Below are 13,635 nucleotides of genomic sequence, written 5' to 3'. Positions count from 1 at the left end.
GCTAATTCAAATTAAATTATTTTGGTCATTTTATTTTAATACGCATGTTACGATAAATAAATAAACTATAATATAACATTTTTTTAATGTAAATATAATTTTGTAAGATTATGTACTTAAATAGTTTTTAAATTATGAATAACGGTCAATAATTTTTGTTTAAAAAGATAATATTAAATTAATATTATTACTATAAATTTAACCGATCATATAATAGAAAATTATAAATTTTATCCAAACAAACAAAATTCTCAAACATATTAAAAATTTTCTGAATGAAAGTATCTACAATACAATTATAAAGCAAACAATGGATGAAAAAGATAAACCCTAAAAGAATATTTTACTGTCATTTTATAAAAAACCTAACTCAAACAAAATAAAAGCATAAATCAAAACTTTCTTTAAATTATTATATTTTTTTACGTTAAAGAATCTGTCTCAAATTCTATGCAAATGATTATATCCTATGAATAAAAAAATATTACATATTCAACAACCTCAATTTTTTTTTAATTACAAAATTTTTTAGTATATGTGAATGTAACTATGATATAGAAATTTTTTATATCAGTAGGTGTTACTTTCGATATATTTAAATATCTTATAAAATAATCAAAGCAGCTCTATTAATTGAATATTCAAAAAATATAACATGATAATTATATTTAGTTGTTTTTTAAATTTATAAATACTTATTGAAGAGTTTGAGAAAAATATAAAATTATAATGTAACAAAAAACATATACCGTTGATAGAATTTTAAATCTTGCGATGAAACCCAATCCATCCGTTAAACGGACTGTACTTTTATTTAAACTGTGAAACGGAGACTGCCAATTTCATGAGCAGACATATATGTGTATATATATATATATATGTTCATCCCTTACAATTTAACTTTCATATTATATGCTCACCTCTTTTTTATTACATCAACTTATCGAAAAATCATTTCATAAGAAAAAAACCATCGAAAATCCAACAAAAAATTCTCTCAATTTTTCTGTTCGAACCAATTCTCTCACCAGAGCGTCCGAAAAGAATTTCACCGACTCAGTTTTTTTTTTTTTCCGCCAAAATCATAATGGGGGACTATTCTTTAGGAGGAGGCACTGTGTCATCCCCCTCCAACTCGCAGCAACTGCAGCGAGCGGAATCTCCGGGGCACAGGTGAGGGGAAATCGAGGGGTTTTGCCTCCTCATTATTTAGTGGTTTGCTGGGGTTTACGTGAATTGTTTGTTCTTTTTCGATTTTCCATGTTGTTTGACGATCTGGGTGTGTACGGTATGGAAGGAATTCGTTGTTGGATTTGGTGATTTTAGTTTTTTAGATTTTGTATTCTGTTCAATCGGCAAATGTGGTGGGGATTCAGGTTGTTTTTAGCTATGAAGTCTGAACGCGCAATTGTTTTCTCATTTTCTTTCTTGTTGGTTTACTGGTTAGATGTATTTGGGACTTACTTTGGTCTCCATTTCTTTGTTTAATGAGAGGTTTTGAGAATTCTAGAGTATCTGTCTGTCTCCGAGTAAGTTCAACTAGTTTAAACTAAATTCCATTAATAAAGAAGCATGATTTACTGTTTTAGTCTGTTTAGTATCTAGATTTGCAATTTTATTGAAGACTTAAAAGCAATGATTGGAAACTTCCTGACCCAGTTTCGGAATTCAATCTTCGGCCTTTTTATGGCCAAGCTAGAGGTTTGCCAATTAAACTAGCTGGAACTTTCTTGTTGAAATGTCTTAGGGATTTGAAACTAAAATGTATTTTCAAATTACTAATAAGAAAACACCTGAACTAATCAACCTACATCCTGTAATATATCTCGGTGGCAAGATCCACAAGCGTTACTTATTAAATATAGCTTAAATAGGTATAGTTTAACTTCAGTTCGCTAACTTTGTCACAAAGTATATGGTGGCTAATTAATTTAGTTTGCATACATCCATATCGGTAGCATTATTATTTCGCAAGTTCAGTGACGTCCATACGTTGCACAATAGTTGAATCTATATATCCAATACTATTTCTGGTGATTCATGGATATTCTTCTTCTTTCTGGTGGTAGCAATGTGTTTCAGCTTTTGGCAAGGAGAGAGATTTCTCCTCAGACAAGATGCTCTTCAAAAAGGTTGTGGGGAGAAGTGTCAAAGTATTGTCTTGATTCCTTTTCTTTAGCGAATGAAGCAGGAACAGATGCTAGAAGTGGTCTTATTTCATGGTAGTCTACAGTTTTCCCTCTGCCTTTTTCCTTGTTCTTCTCATATGTTTTTATGATTCAAGCAAAAACGGGCAATCAGTTTTTTAAATCAGCCTTGCTTAACTTCCTTACAGTTTTCCCTCTGCCTTTTTCCCTGTTCTTCTCATATGTTTCTATGATTCAGGCAAAAATGGGCTATCAGTTTTTAACTAGCCTTTGTTAACTTTCTTCTCTCTTAATTATTTCAGGGTAGAGTCAGATTCATTGCAGCATTTGTCGGCAAAATACTGTCCACTGTTGCCTCCTCCAAGGTCAACTATCGCAGCAGCCTTCAGCTCTGACGGGAAAAAACTTGCTTCTACACAGTGAGTGCATTTTGGATCAATGCCGAGCATCAATATGTAGTAGTTAGAATGACATCTGGGCCATGATATGCTTCATTTCATATTTTATTTTTTATTTTATTTCTATGTTATACTTTGAACTGCAGTGGAGATCATACTGTCAAGATTATTGATTGCCAAACTGGGAGGTGTTTGAAGGTGTTGAATGGTCATCGGAGGACACCTTGGGTGGTAAGCCTCTGACATGCATCTCTTTGAGCCTTTTCTTATCTTTGTCAAATACATGCATCAAACCATCTACAGCTTGCATGCAATTCCTTCTTCAAGACTATGGCATATCCAAAAGTTTCTTTCTAAAAGGTGTTGATTAGGTTTTTGTAATTATATCCTTCTAAAAATGCTATTGATTAATGTGTAAGAAAACATCTGAGGCTGCTAATCGTATTTATCCCAAGAGGTGAGTTCATATCTCTGGTGCTGAAAATTTTCTGGTTGGAGGGAAGTTCCTCTTCCTTTCTTCTTTGTTTACTTGAATTAATGTGTAGTATCTTTTCGTTTTATTGCCTTGCCTTTGTTGATCATGGGGGAAGTTTTCGGATGTTCTACTGATGTATCATTGAGGCTCTTAGTTGTAGAGAGGTGGTTGTTTCAATTTTAGCATCTCGGAATTCTCTAAATTTAGAAGATTCAATATCTATTTGGATAATGGAGTATGGTGGCTACTTGACCTTATTAGTGGACTAGGCGATCAATCTGGAAAAATCATCATCAACTTTCACGGAACTGAACAACCAGTACTGGGCAGAGTTGCATCAGAATAGGCAAGTTAACTTTGTCACAATCAGAATTCTTCGTGGGAGGCAAAGTTTATGGATTATCATCCCTGAAGGTGAATGTGGAGCTGGTTGGAGGAGTCTGGGCCACGCAATTGAGATGTTGCTTTCGCCAGCTGGTTATTCAGATGATGCCAAAAGTTGATCCTCTGGAGAAGGTGAATCCAAGAAGGTCACAGGTATGGAGAATCTTAACTCTTTTGCAAAAGTGAGGGAGATAACAAGAAGGTTTTAGAGGCGGCGACTGGAAGAAGAAGAAAGCTGACATGGAGGTCCATAAAGGTAAACAGCCAGGTGAGCATTATTAAGATCAAACGGTAAACTTGACAGATTTGGAAAGTTAAAATCATTCTTTAAATATAAAAACAGAATTAAGGCTAGGAAGAGCATTTGGGTTAATAATGAGCTTGTTTGGCTTGATAAGGCAGTTACGGAGGATTTGATTTGATTGGAGAATAATTTCCTCTTAACTATGGATTACCAAAGTGGTTCCCGAGACACTTTCTGGATGGAAAAAAATCTAAAAATAAAAAGTTTCGTTCTCTTTCATTGGGTGGTTAGTGTAGGAGGAAGAGCTACATCACGAAGCTAGAACTTAATGATCGTAGTAATGTAAGAGATCAAGAGGTGATTGGTTGTATGGGTTTTACAAGCAGTTGCACGAGGATGAGAGTGTTAACCACCCTTTTATTAAGGGCCTTAGTTGGTGCCCCATCGATAGGGACAGAGCTAGTTGGCTTGAGTGACCATTTGATGAGGAAAACTTAAAGAGCAGTGTTTGGAATCTCAGTGTGGGGCAAGGCTTTTCGGCCAGATGATTTTGCTATGGTTTTCTTCTGAAACTGTTAAGAAGTGATTAAATGTGACCTTGTTAAGGTTTTTAGGGGTTATGCTTAAATCCCAAGGTGTTTACTAGTATGAACTCAACTTTTATCACATTGGTTCCAAGAAGGATCACTCCATTGAGGTGTCTGATTAGCACCGTGTTTGTCCAGTCACTAGTGTTTTTAAGATTATTACCAAAATACTCTCTCTAAAATTGCGTGAGCTCCTTGAGATTATATTGGGTTGTCAAAGTGCTTTTGTTAGGGGCAAGCAGGCTCTTGGTGCTTCTCTTATCACCAACGAGGCAGTGGGGGAAGGTTGAGAAATAATGAGTTGGTCTTCAATTGAGTTTTGAGAAGTTTATGTTGGGTGAATTAAGACTTTCCCGAAAAATTGATGGAGGAAAAAAGGTATTTTTGTGAGGTGGAGGAATTGAATTTTTGGGTGTCTTTTGCTGTTTTTCTGTTTAGGTGACTGAAAAACCTAAATGTTTGTTTTGGGGGACAAAGAGGTTTGAGATAGTGGGATCCTCCTCATTTCTTTTCACCATGGTGGTTGATGTGCTAATTTGTATGTTATGATGTGGCATATAGGGAGATCTGATTAAGGTTCTTTACATGGGGTATGATATGCTAGCGGTTTCTTACCTCTAATTTGTTGATGACAAAATTATTTTTCTTTCTAGTGATTAATAGCTTAGGTCTATGCAGTATCTTTAAGAAGAGTGGCCTATCACCTACTTGCTTCTTTGGGGAGAGTAATCCTCATTCTGCTTCCTTTTAGGATACAATGTAATGTAAGATGTCTAAACATGTAGTGTTGCGAAGGTGGTCTTTATTCCCCAGGAGAAGTCACTCTTGTTTAGGCGTTTCTTATGGTGTTTCCCTTAATTTTCTCTCCTTGTCCAAAGATCCTAGGTTTGTTGTGGAGAATATTGAGAAGGTGATTATGAATTTCCTTGGTCTGCTTTGAGCATGACAATGAGGGCGCACCTAGTTAGGTGGACCTCATGTTGTTTGTCCAAGTTAAAGCAATGGTCGTGGTACTGGGAATCTTTTTTGTAGAAATATATCTTTATTGGCTAAATGGTTATGGTGATTGCCTCTGAAATTGATTCTTTGTGGCTGAGGGTGATTAAGAGCAAATTTCGTCTTTATTGGATTACTGCGACTTTAATATTAGCTCTTCTACTACTCAATAAGCCCCTAAAATGTCTATTTCGAGCTTTTATGCTTCTTCTCTTCCTAGTTTGAGGGCGAACAATGTTCTCATCTTCCTTTTTTGGGAGGATCTTGCTTGGTAATACTCGATTGGCCACTTATCTCCTACGTTGTACAATTTATCCTAGAGATATAATACTATTGTTTCTGTCTTCATTGCTTTGAGGATCATCTTTGTTACAAAATGTTTTCTTTAGAAACCTCAATTATTATAAAACTGCTGACATGTTTCTTTGTTACAATTCCTCAATTCCGTTAAATTTTCTCCAGGTCCTGATCATAGAATTTGCCTTCAAACCCTTCCAGCATTGGTTGCAGGTCCTTTCCTTCTTAACCCATAATCCTTCGATTCTCTGTGATACTCCTGATAAACTTTTAGAAGGTTTATGTGTCTTCGAAGGAGAAAGTCTTTGTTTGGACAACTTTTGAATGGGCTAAATATTAACCAATTCTCTAAGTTAGTAGAATGAATCATGTTTTGTCCCTTGGGTGTGCATAATGTGTTATAGAGATGCTGAACCTTGTAATCACATGTTTCTTCAATGTGATATGGTTTGGAGTCCTTCGTCTCGGTTTATTTGATTTTTTCCCTTTTTGGATTTTTCCTTTTCACCTTAAGGATTTTCTGTCTTCTGCTATCCGAGATGCGGGTGGAGCAAAGAAGGTAAGGCTTTATGGCATGGAACTATTTTTGCTAGGTTGTGGGAACTTTGGTTGGGACAAACTTCAGGGATTTCAGAGGTTGTGTCTCTTGTTTTTCCATCCTTTGGGATATGGTTTCTTTTTTGGCATCCCTGTTATCTGAGCCCTTGGATATTTTAAAGATTATTTTTTATCTATTTTACATAGAGATTGGCCAACAATTATCTTTTGAATGTAGATGGTTTCTCTCCTTCTTGTACTTTTAATTTCTTTCATTAGGGAGGATAACTGGTCCTCCGTGATTGTGTTTCTCCTTCTCGTTTTCTAATAATATTTATTTTTCTAAAATTGCAGGTTAGGTTCCACCCATTTTGTCAAGAGATAGTTGCAAGTGGAAGTCTGGATCATGAAGTGCGCCTATGGAACGCAAATACTGGAGAGTGTATAGGATCACGTGATTTTGGTAATGGACATGGATTGATTTTTGTAACATTTTCCTAATGATGATTTGATTATTGTCCAGTTTGATAATCACTAAAAACTCATACAATTTGGTTTTCTGTGCAGGTCGTCCTATTGCTTCTATTGCTTTCCATGCTCAAGGTGAGCTTTTAGCTGTGGCATCAGGCCACAAGGTGAGGACTCTGTCACCTGTGACTTTTTGGAATTTTTTATTGGGCTTTGTTTTGACCGTCGGGCCTTTGAACTTGTCTGTCAGCTATATATATGGCAGTACAGAAGGCGAGGGGAGGCATCTTCACCAGCAATCATAATGAAGACACGCCGTTCTCTTAGAGCTGTGCATTTTCATCCTCTTGCTGCTCCATTTATTTTAACTGCTGAGGTAGATTTATGGCCTATTTATTTGATATTATGCCTTTCTTATCTGGAATGAATTTTTTTTATAATGATTTACAGGTCAATGACCTTGACTCATCAGATTCCTCAATGACACTTGCAACTTCTGTGGGCTACTCGCATTATCCTCCTCCTACTGTATATCTGGCAGATGCTCATACGAGCGAGGATTCAGATTTGGCTGATGAATTGCCTCTAATGTCTTCGCCCTTTCTGATATGGCCTTCATTTGCTAGAGACCGCGGCATAATATCTCTGCAGCATACTGATGAAAGTGATGGTTCAACTATCACACAGGAAAGAAGTGATCGTTCTGCTTCGGTGCGGCTTCTGACCTATTCAACTCCAGCAGGACAGTATGAGCTTCTTTTGTCTCCTATTGAACCTTACTCTTCTTCTGGGCTGGAAGAAGCAGGAAATAACCCTTCATCAACTGAAATGGAAATTGAAGTTCCTCATTCTGCAAGGAATTACTCGGAAACAATGGAAGTGCATCAGGAAGGAAGGGGTGCTCAGTTTTTCCCTTTTGGAGAACCAAATGGTTGGGAGCTACCTTTCTTGCAAGGTTGGTTAATTGGTCATACCCAAGCAGGGCATCGTGCAATTCATCCAGTTAATGATGGTGATGAAATACGAAATACTGCTCAAGCTGCTTCTTCAGCAAATAACAATGTTAGAGCTGCTGGTGGATTTGGTTCACGGCTGCATTCTTCACGGTCTCATATAACGTCCTCAGGTGGATCCAATGAAGACGCTCACAGCACTGGACATGATGGGAGTCAACCTCAATCTGTTGGCAGAATCCAATCAGAGCTTGCCACCTCATTGGCTCAGGCAGCTGCAGCTGAGCTGCCTTGCACCGTGAAGCTTAGAATATGGTCACATGATGTGAGAAATCCATGTGCTCCACTTGATGCAGAAAGATGTCGCTTAACCATTCAGCATGCTGTACTATGTAGGTAGGGTGTCTTGAACTATCATAATTCAGGCAATATGTTTCTATGTTAATCTTTTAGATTGCTGCGAGTTCATCCATTTTTTAAGAGATAATGAGCATTCGTTTGGGTTCCATATATTTAGAGAATTATGTTTTCTGTCTTTGCCTTTTCCCATGTGAATTGGGGCATTCACATGAAAAAATTATTGCAGTGAAATGGGGGCTCATTTTTCACCCTGTGGAAGATTTTTGGCAGCCTGTGTTGCTTGTTTGTTACCTCAGTTAGAAGCTGATCCTGGTTTACACAGCCAGGCTAATCATGACGTCATAGGAGCAGCAACATCCCCTACACGGCACCCAGTTTCAGCTCGTAGAGTCATCTATGAGCTTCGGATATATTCCCTTGAGGAGGCCACGTAAGTCTCTCAAACTCCGTATTAGTCGGAGCTTTGCTTGGTATAACCACCCTCCCCTTTTTCGTATATTTTCTGTGGTCTAATGTCCATTCTATTTGTGTAGATTTGGATTGGTACTTGCATCACGTGCAATAAGAGCAGCACATTTTTTGACGTCTATTCAGGTCAGGATGCAATTTCCTTCAGTCGATTTATGGGCTCCCTTGCTTCCTGTTTTCTTGCTTGTTATTCTGAATATCAATACATTTTATATCTCTTCATAGGGACATAACAACGTCATGTGTGAGAGTTTTTATTCCCTGATTTTATAACTTTTCTGTTGTGTGAAATTCTAATCTAATAGTTAAATGCAACATGAGATGAGATTCTTAATGACAATCCCAGGATGGCTGGGTACTAGTCATGGAAAGCTCTGAGTGGAGCTTTGGGATAGTGATGAGGTGTTTCAAATTATATCTTTCTGATGTTATAAATTTTATAAACAGGAAAGTAAAATCCAATTAAGTTTGTATATGAGCATTGTTTAATAGAAAGTAGGCAAACTATAGTTTTACCTTTTGTGATCGGTCTTATTGCAGTTCAAACTCTTTTTTATAACAGTTCAGTACTCTGTAGTTTGGTTATTTGCTTATTCTATTTAAAATCATTAGATCTTTTAGAGGACTTGACACGTCTGAATTTCAAAATAACACATGAACTTTCAGTGCTAAATAATCAAAATTAGGAAAAATAAAAGATTACAAGTTAATAACCGAAACTTATGGTTTTATGTGAAATGATATAAAACCAAACGACAAGGTACTAAAGGGTCAGAAGCAAACTATAGGGTTTGAAGCTGCTATAAGACCAAACCATGGGGGAGTGAACTGTAATTTTTGCCTAGGAAATATTGCCAATTCGAGTGCTAAGAGTACAAACTGATGTAGAAACAATTTCTTTTTTCCTCTTTGGTCATGCCAGTTAGAGTGCTAGTGATGGTTGGTTTCTGATTTCTTTTATCTGGAGGATATCTGTAATTCCCATATACTTTACAATTCTCTCTCGTAATATTTTTTTCTTTTACATATAAACATAGAAAATGTCTGAGATCAATATATTAGTGATTATCATCCATATAATTGAATTGTTATCTGACAGTATAACATAAATCAATTTCTATGATTATTTCCCTAAGTTGTGATATTTAATTGGTTAATTTTGTAACTTCCACTTGCAGTCCATTTGTGTGTTATCAAAATATCTAAAATGCATTTTCTTTTGTCTATTACCGGAGAAAAGTTTCTTAATCAGCATTTTCTAATGTATTATTTTCCTTTGTATGTTATTCTCAGTTCTCTCCGACATCAGAACATTTATTACTTGCATATGGTCGTCGCCATACTTCACTACTTAAAAGCATTGTCATTGATGGAGAAACGACAATGCCTATTTATACCATTTTGGAGGTAAAAGTCTCTGATTACTAAACCACCGAATATTTTAGCTTTCTTTTTTCTTGATGCAGTATATCAGTTATGTCTACAGGAATTTTCTTTTGAAAAAGATAATATATAAGTAAATTGGCCATTGTTTGTGCTTTTGTTGACTGATGCAAATTTAATATTGTTCCAAAGAAATTAACCAAATAACTTAGAAGAGTTTTGATCATGAGACTTGAGAAGACACCATCAAAATGCAAGTAACCTTAACATGCTGCTCTGATTATGACTCTGTCCTGATTCCTTTTAATTTCTGCTGTTCAACTGAGAACCAACTTGGTCAGTTGGTTGACCCACCTAACATGTGACTGGATCCTTTATTGATTTTATCAATTTCTTTACAACTCTTTCCTCTAGTCAAGAATAGTGGAGCTTTCTAGTCAAAATTTGAGGACTTCCCTCTCTTATTAAGAAGAACAGAACTTTCTGTAGTTAGATTTTTTTATTTAAGCTAGCTTTTCCTAAAATCTAGATGTTCCACAAAAAAGATTTCTAGTTAAACCGTGTTTCGACAAACATGCACTAAAAATGTCGTTTATGCGCAGCAGACAAGTATTTATGTTTTTAAGTTGCTATTGTCAGTAAATATTCATTGTCTGTTATCGATCTTAAATGTGAAATCGTGGATAAATCTATAGAAAGTAAAAAATCCAATTGCATAATAAGTGATAAGACAAGCTTAATGATGCCACCCCAGGAGTGGCCGTATTGCTGGGAAGTCAGTTGCTATTGTCAGTAAATATTCATTGTCTGTTATCGATCTTAAATGTGAAATCATGGATAAATCTACAGAAAGTAAAAAATCCAATTGCATGATAAGTGATAAGACAAACTTAATGATGTCACCCCAGGTCGTATTGCTAGGAAGTCAGTTGCTATTGTCAGTAGATATTCATTGTCTGTTATCGATCTTAAATGTGAAACTGTGGATAAATCTACAGAAAGTAAAAAATCCAATTGCATAATAAGTGATAAGACAAACTTAATGATGCCACCCCAGGAGTGGTTGTATTGCTAGGAAGTCATGGATTAAGGAGCTTCCAAGTCTGAGGTCCTAATTTCAAGCCATGGCATGCCTCATTCAGGTTCAAGCAGATAAGAGACAATGACTCCCACCAAATGAGTTCATAGAAAAAAAAAAGAAAAGAAATACTTATTGATGAAAACAGATGAGCAATAAGTGAAAATTTTGGGAAAACTTAATGAAATTGAATAAATATTTTACAATGAATCTATAGAGTGAATATCTAATCATCTTTCATTTTATTAATTAAATTGCATTCTAAAAATGGATATAGACATATGTTACCTAAAATTAACAGCCTGATATATTGTTTGATAACTATCTCTGGAAATACATTCGATATATTAGCACATAAGAGTTATTTGCACTTGTATTGATTCTATGCTTTATAAGATTGAATGTCCATTTCAGCATGCATAAATGATTGAGCTATCAATTTGTAGAGGTTGAACTACTGTATATAGACTGCTGTGTGGTTTAGGACTATGACACTTTTCAGATGTTTATTTACGCTTTAGCCCTAGTAATCCAGTTCATCATCTCTCAGATATATAGAGTTTCAGACATGGAGCTTGTGAGAGCTATTACAAATGCAGAGGATGAGGTTAATGTAGCTTGCTTTCATCCTTCACCAGGAGGTGGGCTTGTATATGGAACCAAGGTGTGCATTGGGCGTTTTGAGGAATCCGTTCTTTTGGACTTTTGTTGCTGATTTTCTAACCCCATTTATTTCTTTGTACTCAACACAGGAAGGGAAGCTAAGGGTTCTCCAATATGACAGTGCTCATGATATGAATCTTATACCACCTGGTTATCATGATCAGAGCATGTTTGAGGTAAAAAAGGGCTCTGTGTGTGTGTAAGTATTTTCATGAAACTACTAAAAAATGTGTTTTTGTAAAAGAAGAAATATTATTAGAATTTAGAAAAGCTGATACAATCAATATGGAATTAGAAGCTATCCTTTGGCAATTACATCAAGAAAAAGAACCGAAGAAACAACATCAAGGCCAAGGTACAATAACACAAAAAAACTGCACAGCTTCTCCCAAAGAAAAGCAAAAACAGTACCTTATTCCAAGGCATGTGCAACTGTTGAAACTGTAGTCTGAAAATTTGTAGCATTGCATTCCAACTATAAGACCCATAACCCGGTAAAAATAGGCCCCTCCACACCACCTTTTGCCCCTTTTCCCTCCAAAAACACACAAAGTACTAGAAATAGAGATTTCAAGCAAGGGGCTTCACCTGAATTCTCAGAAAGCAAGGAACTAACTAGATCCATCCTCAATAGCTTAAATTATCTGCTAGAAACCTATATATGTACATACATTCTGTTGTTTTTCTTTTTCTATTTTCTGACATTGGGATTTCTTTTTTCTTCTTTCTTGGAGGAACTGAGGAATTGTTTAACTGCCAAATTGTTTAATTTATTTGCAAATTTTTGGTACATGGGTGGGCACACCCTTGGTGTCAATATCAATATATACCTTACACTTATTATTTAAAAAAAAGTATTCGACTGTGAAATTCTTTTAAAGGTTTCCGCTGTGAAATTAGACAACATTGTTGGACTCTTTTTTTTTCGAAAACAGAAATATGATGACCATATGACATCAAGGGGATGCCATCCATAACTAAAGTGACTTGAAGCTCTGCCATCAATTCTGGTTACTATTATTACCATAGACCAATAGCACATTTTGGATGTGCTTATTTTTGTTTGCTGAGTTAGAGATATATTTGATTTTGCCAAATCTCTTACAGGATTCTAATCAAATTAAAAACATAGTTGAATTGTGTTATTATCATTATGATTATCTTTTGATTGGAACAGAAAACTTCAATACCAAATAGCACCAAGAGATACCCTCCACAACTAAAGTAACTTGAACTCTCTTGGTTCACTAATATTACCATTTCTGTTTTTGTAGGTTCCAGTTTACCCATTGGAGTGCTAGTAATTAATTGTGCTATCTACTTCATGTGTTGTGCAATTCATTTAAGTTGGTAAGTTCTCCCTGCAATATATACTTGAAGGTACTCCAGATTAGTTCCATAAGTTTTCATCTACATGATAATAATTCATACTAAAGTATTAATTCTTTATGTAGAATCTAGGCTATGTTCAGAACAGATACAAAATTTTTAGAAAATTTACTTGAAAAGCTATACTTAGATCTATTAGAACTTAGAAGGTGGTGAAAATTATACCTAACATAATAGTAATAATTAAAAGGTGAACTCATATGAAATCGAAACAATGTATCTGAATTGCATCAATTATGAAAGAATTTGAAATGTATTGATTCAATTCCACAGTGGAATTCTGCATACCAGGTCAATTTTTTTGCCGTCTTAATACAATTTTCATAATTTCTAATTGAACTAAATGTAGATTTACCAATGAATTTGAAACACCATTTTTTCATTGGCTTCAGACAGAGTCTTTGAGTTTAGTGTTTTTTTTTTTTTTTTTTTCATTCTCATTCTGTTTGATAATGTTTCAGGACAAGCTGAAGCTGGTGTATATTTGTTGCGGCCGGATTGTCAATGTCAGTATGCATTTCACCTGTGACCCCCCAAGTCGGAACTTCTTGGGCTAATGGTCCTGTAAGGTTTCTTGAAATTGTAGGAGTGCTTCAACTCCCAACGGATGGCTCAACCGAGGTTAAACCAAAAGTTTACAAGACCAGTAAAAAAATTTCCCAAACTGTAGATGTCTTTTGTTGATTATTCATGAGTGAATTATTATTATTATACAAACATTAGCAGGACCCTTAAAAAAAAAAATTTCTCTTATTTTCTTTTATAAACTTCTTATAGGAGAAGAAATAGAAGGGAGAATTTGATTTTC

At 35.4% G+C, this 13,635-nt stretch overlaps 1 protein-coding gene across 2 annotated transcripts; it reads left to right on the top strand.

Annotated features, from left to right (window-relative positions):
- Nucleotides 1-890: 890 nt before the first annotated feature.
- Nucleotides 891-13,635, top strand: LOC110813988 (uncharacterized). 2 transcript variants are annotated; one of them, XM_022041288.2, is made up of 15 exons: nucleotides 891-1,173; nucleotides 2,070-2,222; nucleotides 2,450-2,566; nucleotides 2,692-2,776; nucleotides 6,420-6,528; nucleotides 6,633-6,700; nucleotides 6,784-6,909; nucleotides 6,984-7,882; nucleotides 8,073-8,276; nucleotides 8,380-8,440; nucleotides 9,608-9,721; nucleotides 11,326-11,439; nucleotides 11,528-11,614; nucleotides 12,713-12,788; nucleotides 13,289-13,635. In XM_022041288.2, the coding sequence occupies exons 1-14, from the start codon at nucleotides 1,088-1,090 to the stop codon at nucleotides 12,737-12,739; spliced, it is 2,250 nt and encodes a 749-aa protein (XP_021896980.2). In that variant the 5' UTR covers nucleotides 891-1,087; the 3' UTR covers nucleotides 12,740-12,788; nucleotides 13,289-13,635. The 2 variants fall into 2 exon arrangements, with proteins under 2 accessions (XP_021896980.2, XP_088071453.1); XM_088215327.1 differs by lacking the exons at nucleotides 891-1,173; nucleotides 2,070-2,222; nucleotides 2,450-2,566; nucleotides 2,692-2,776 and adding an exon at nucleotides 5,634-5,741.

This window comes from Carica papaya, chromosome 3, assembly GCF_054855325.1.
Source record: "Carica papaya isolate Zhongbai chromosome 3, ASM5485532v1, whole genome shotgun sequence".
In the NCBI taxonomy this organism is placed as follows: domain Eukaryota; kingdom Viridiplantae; phylum Streptophyta; class Magnoliopsida; order Brassicales; family Caricaceae; genus Carica; species Carica papaya.
Note: the sequence above shows the minus strand (reverse complement) of the source record. Positions and strands in the feature narration are given on the sequence as shown.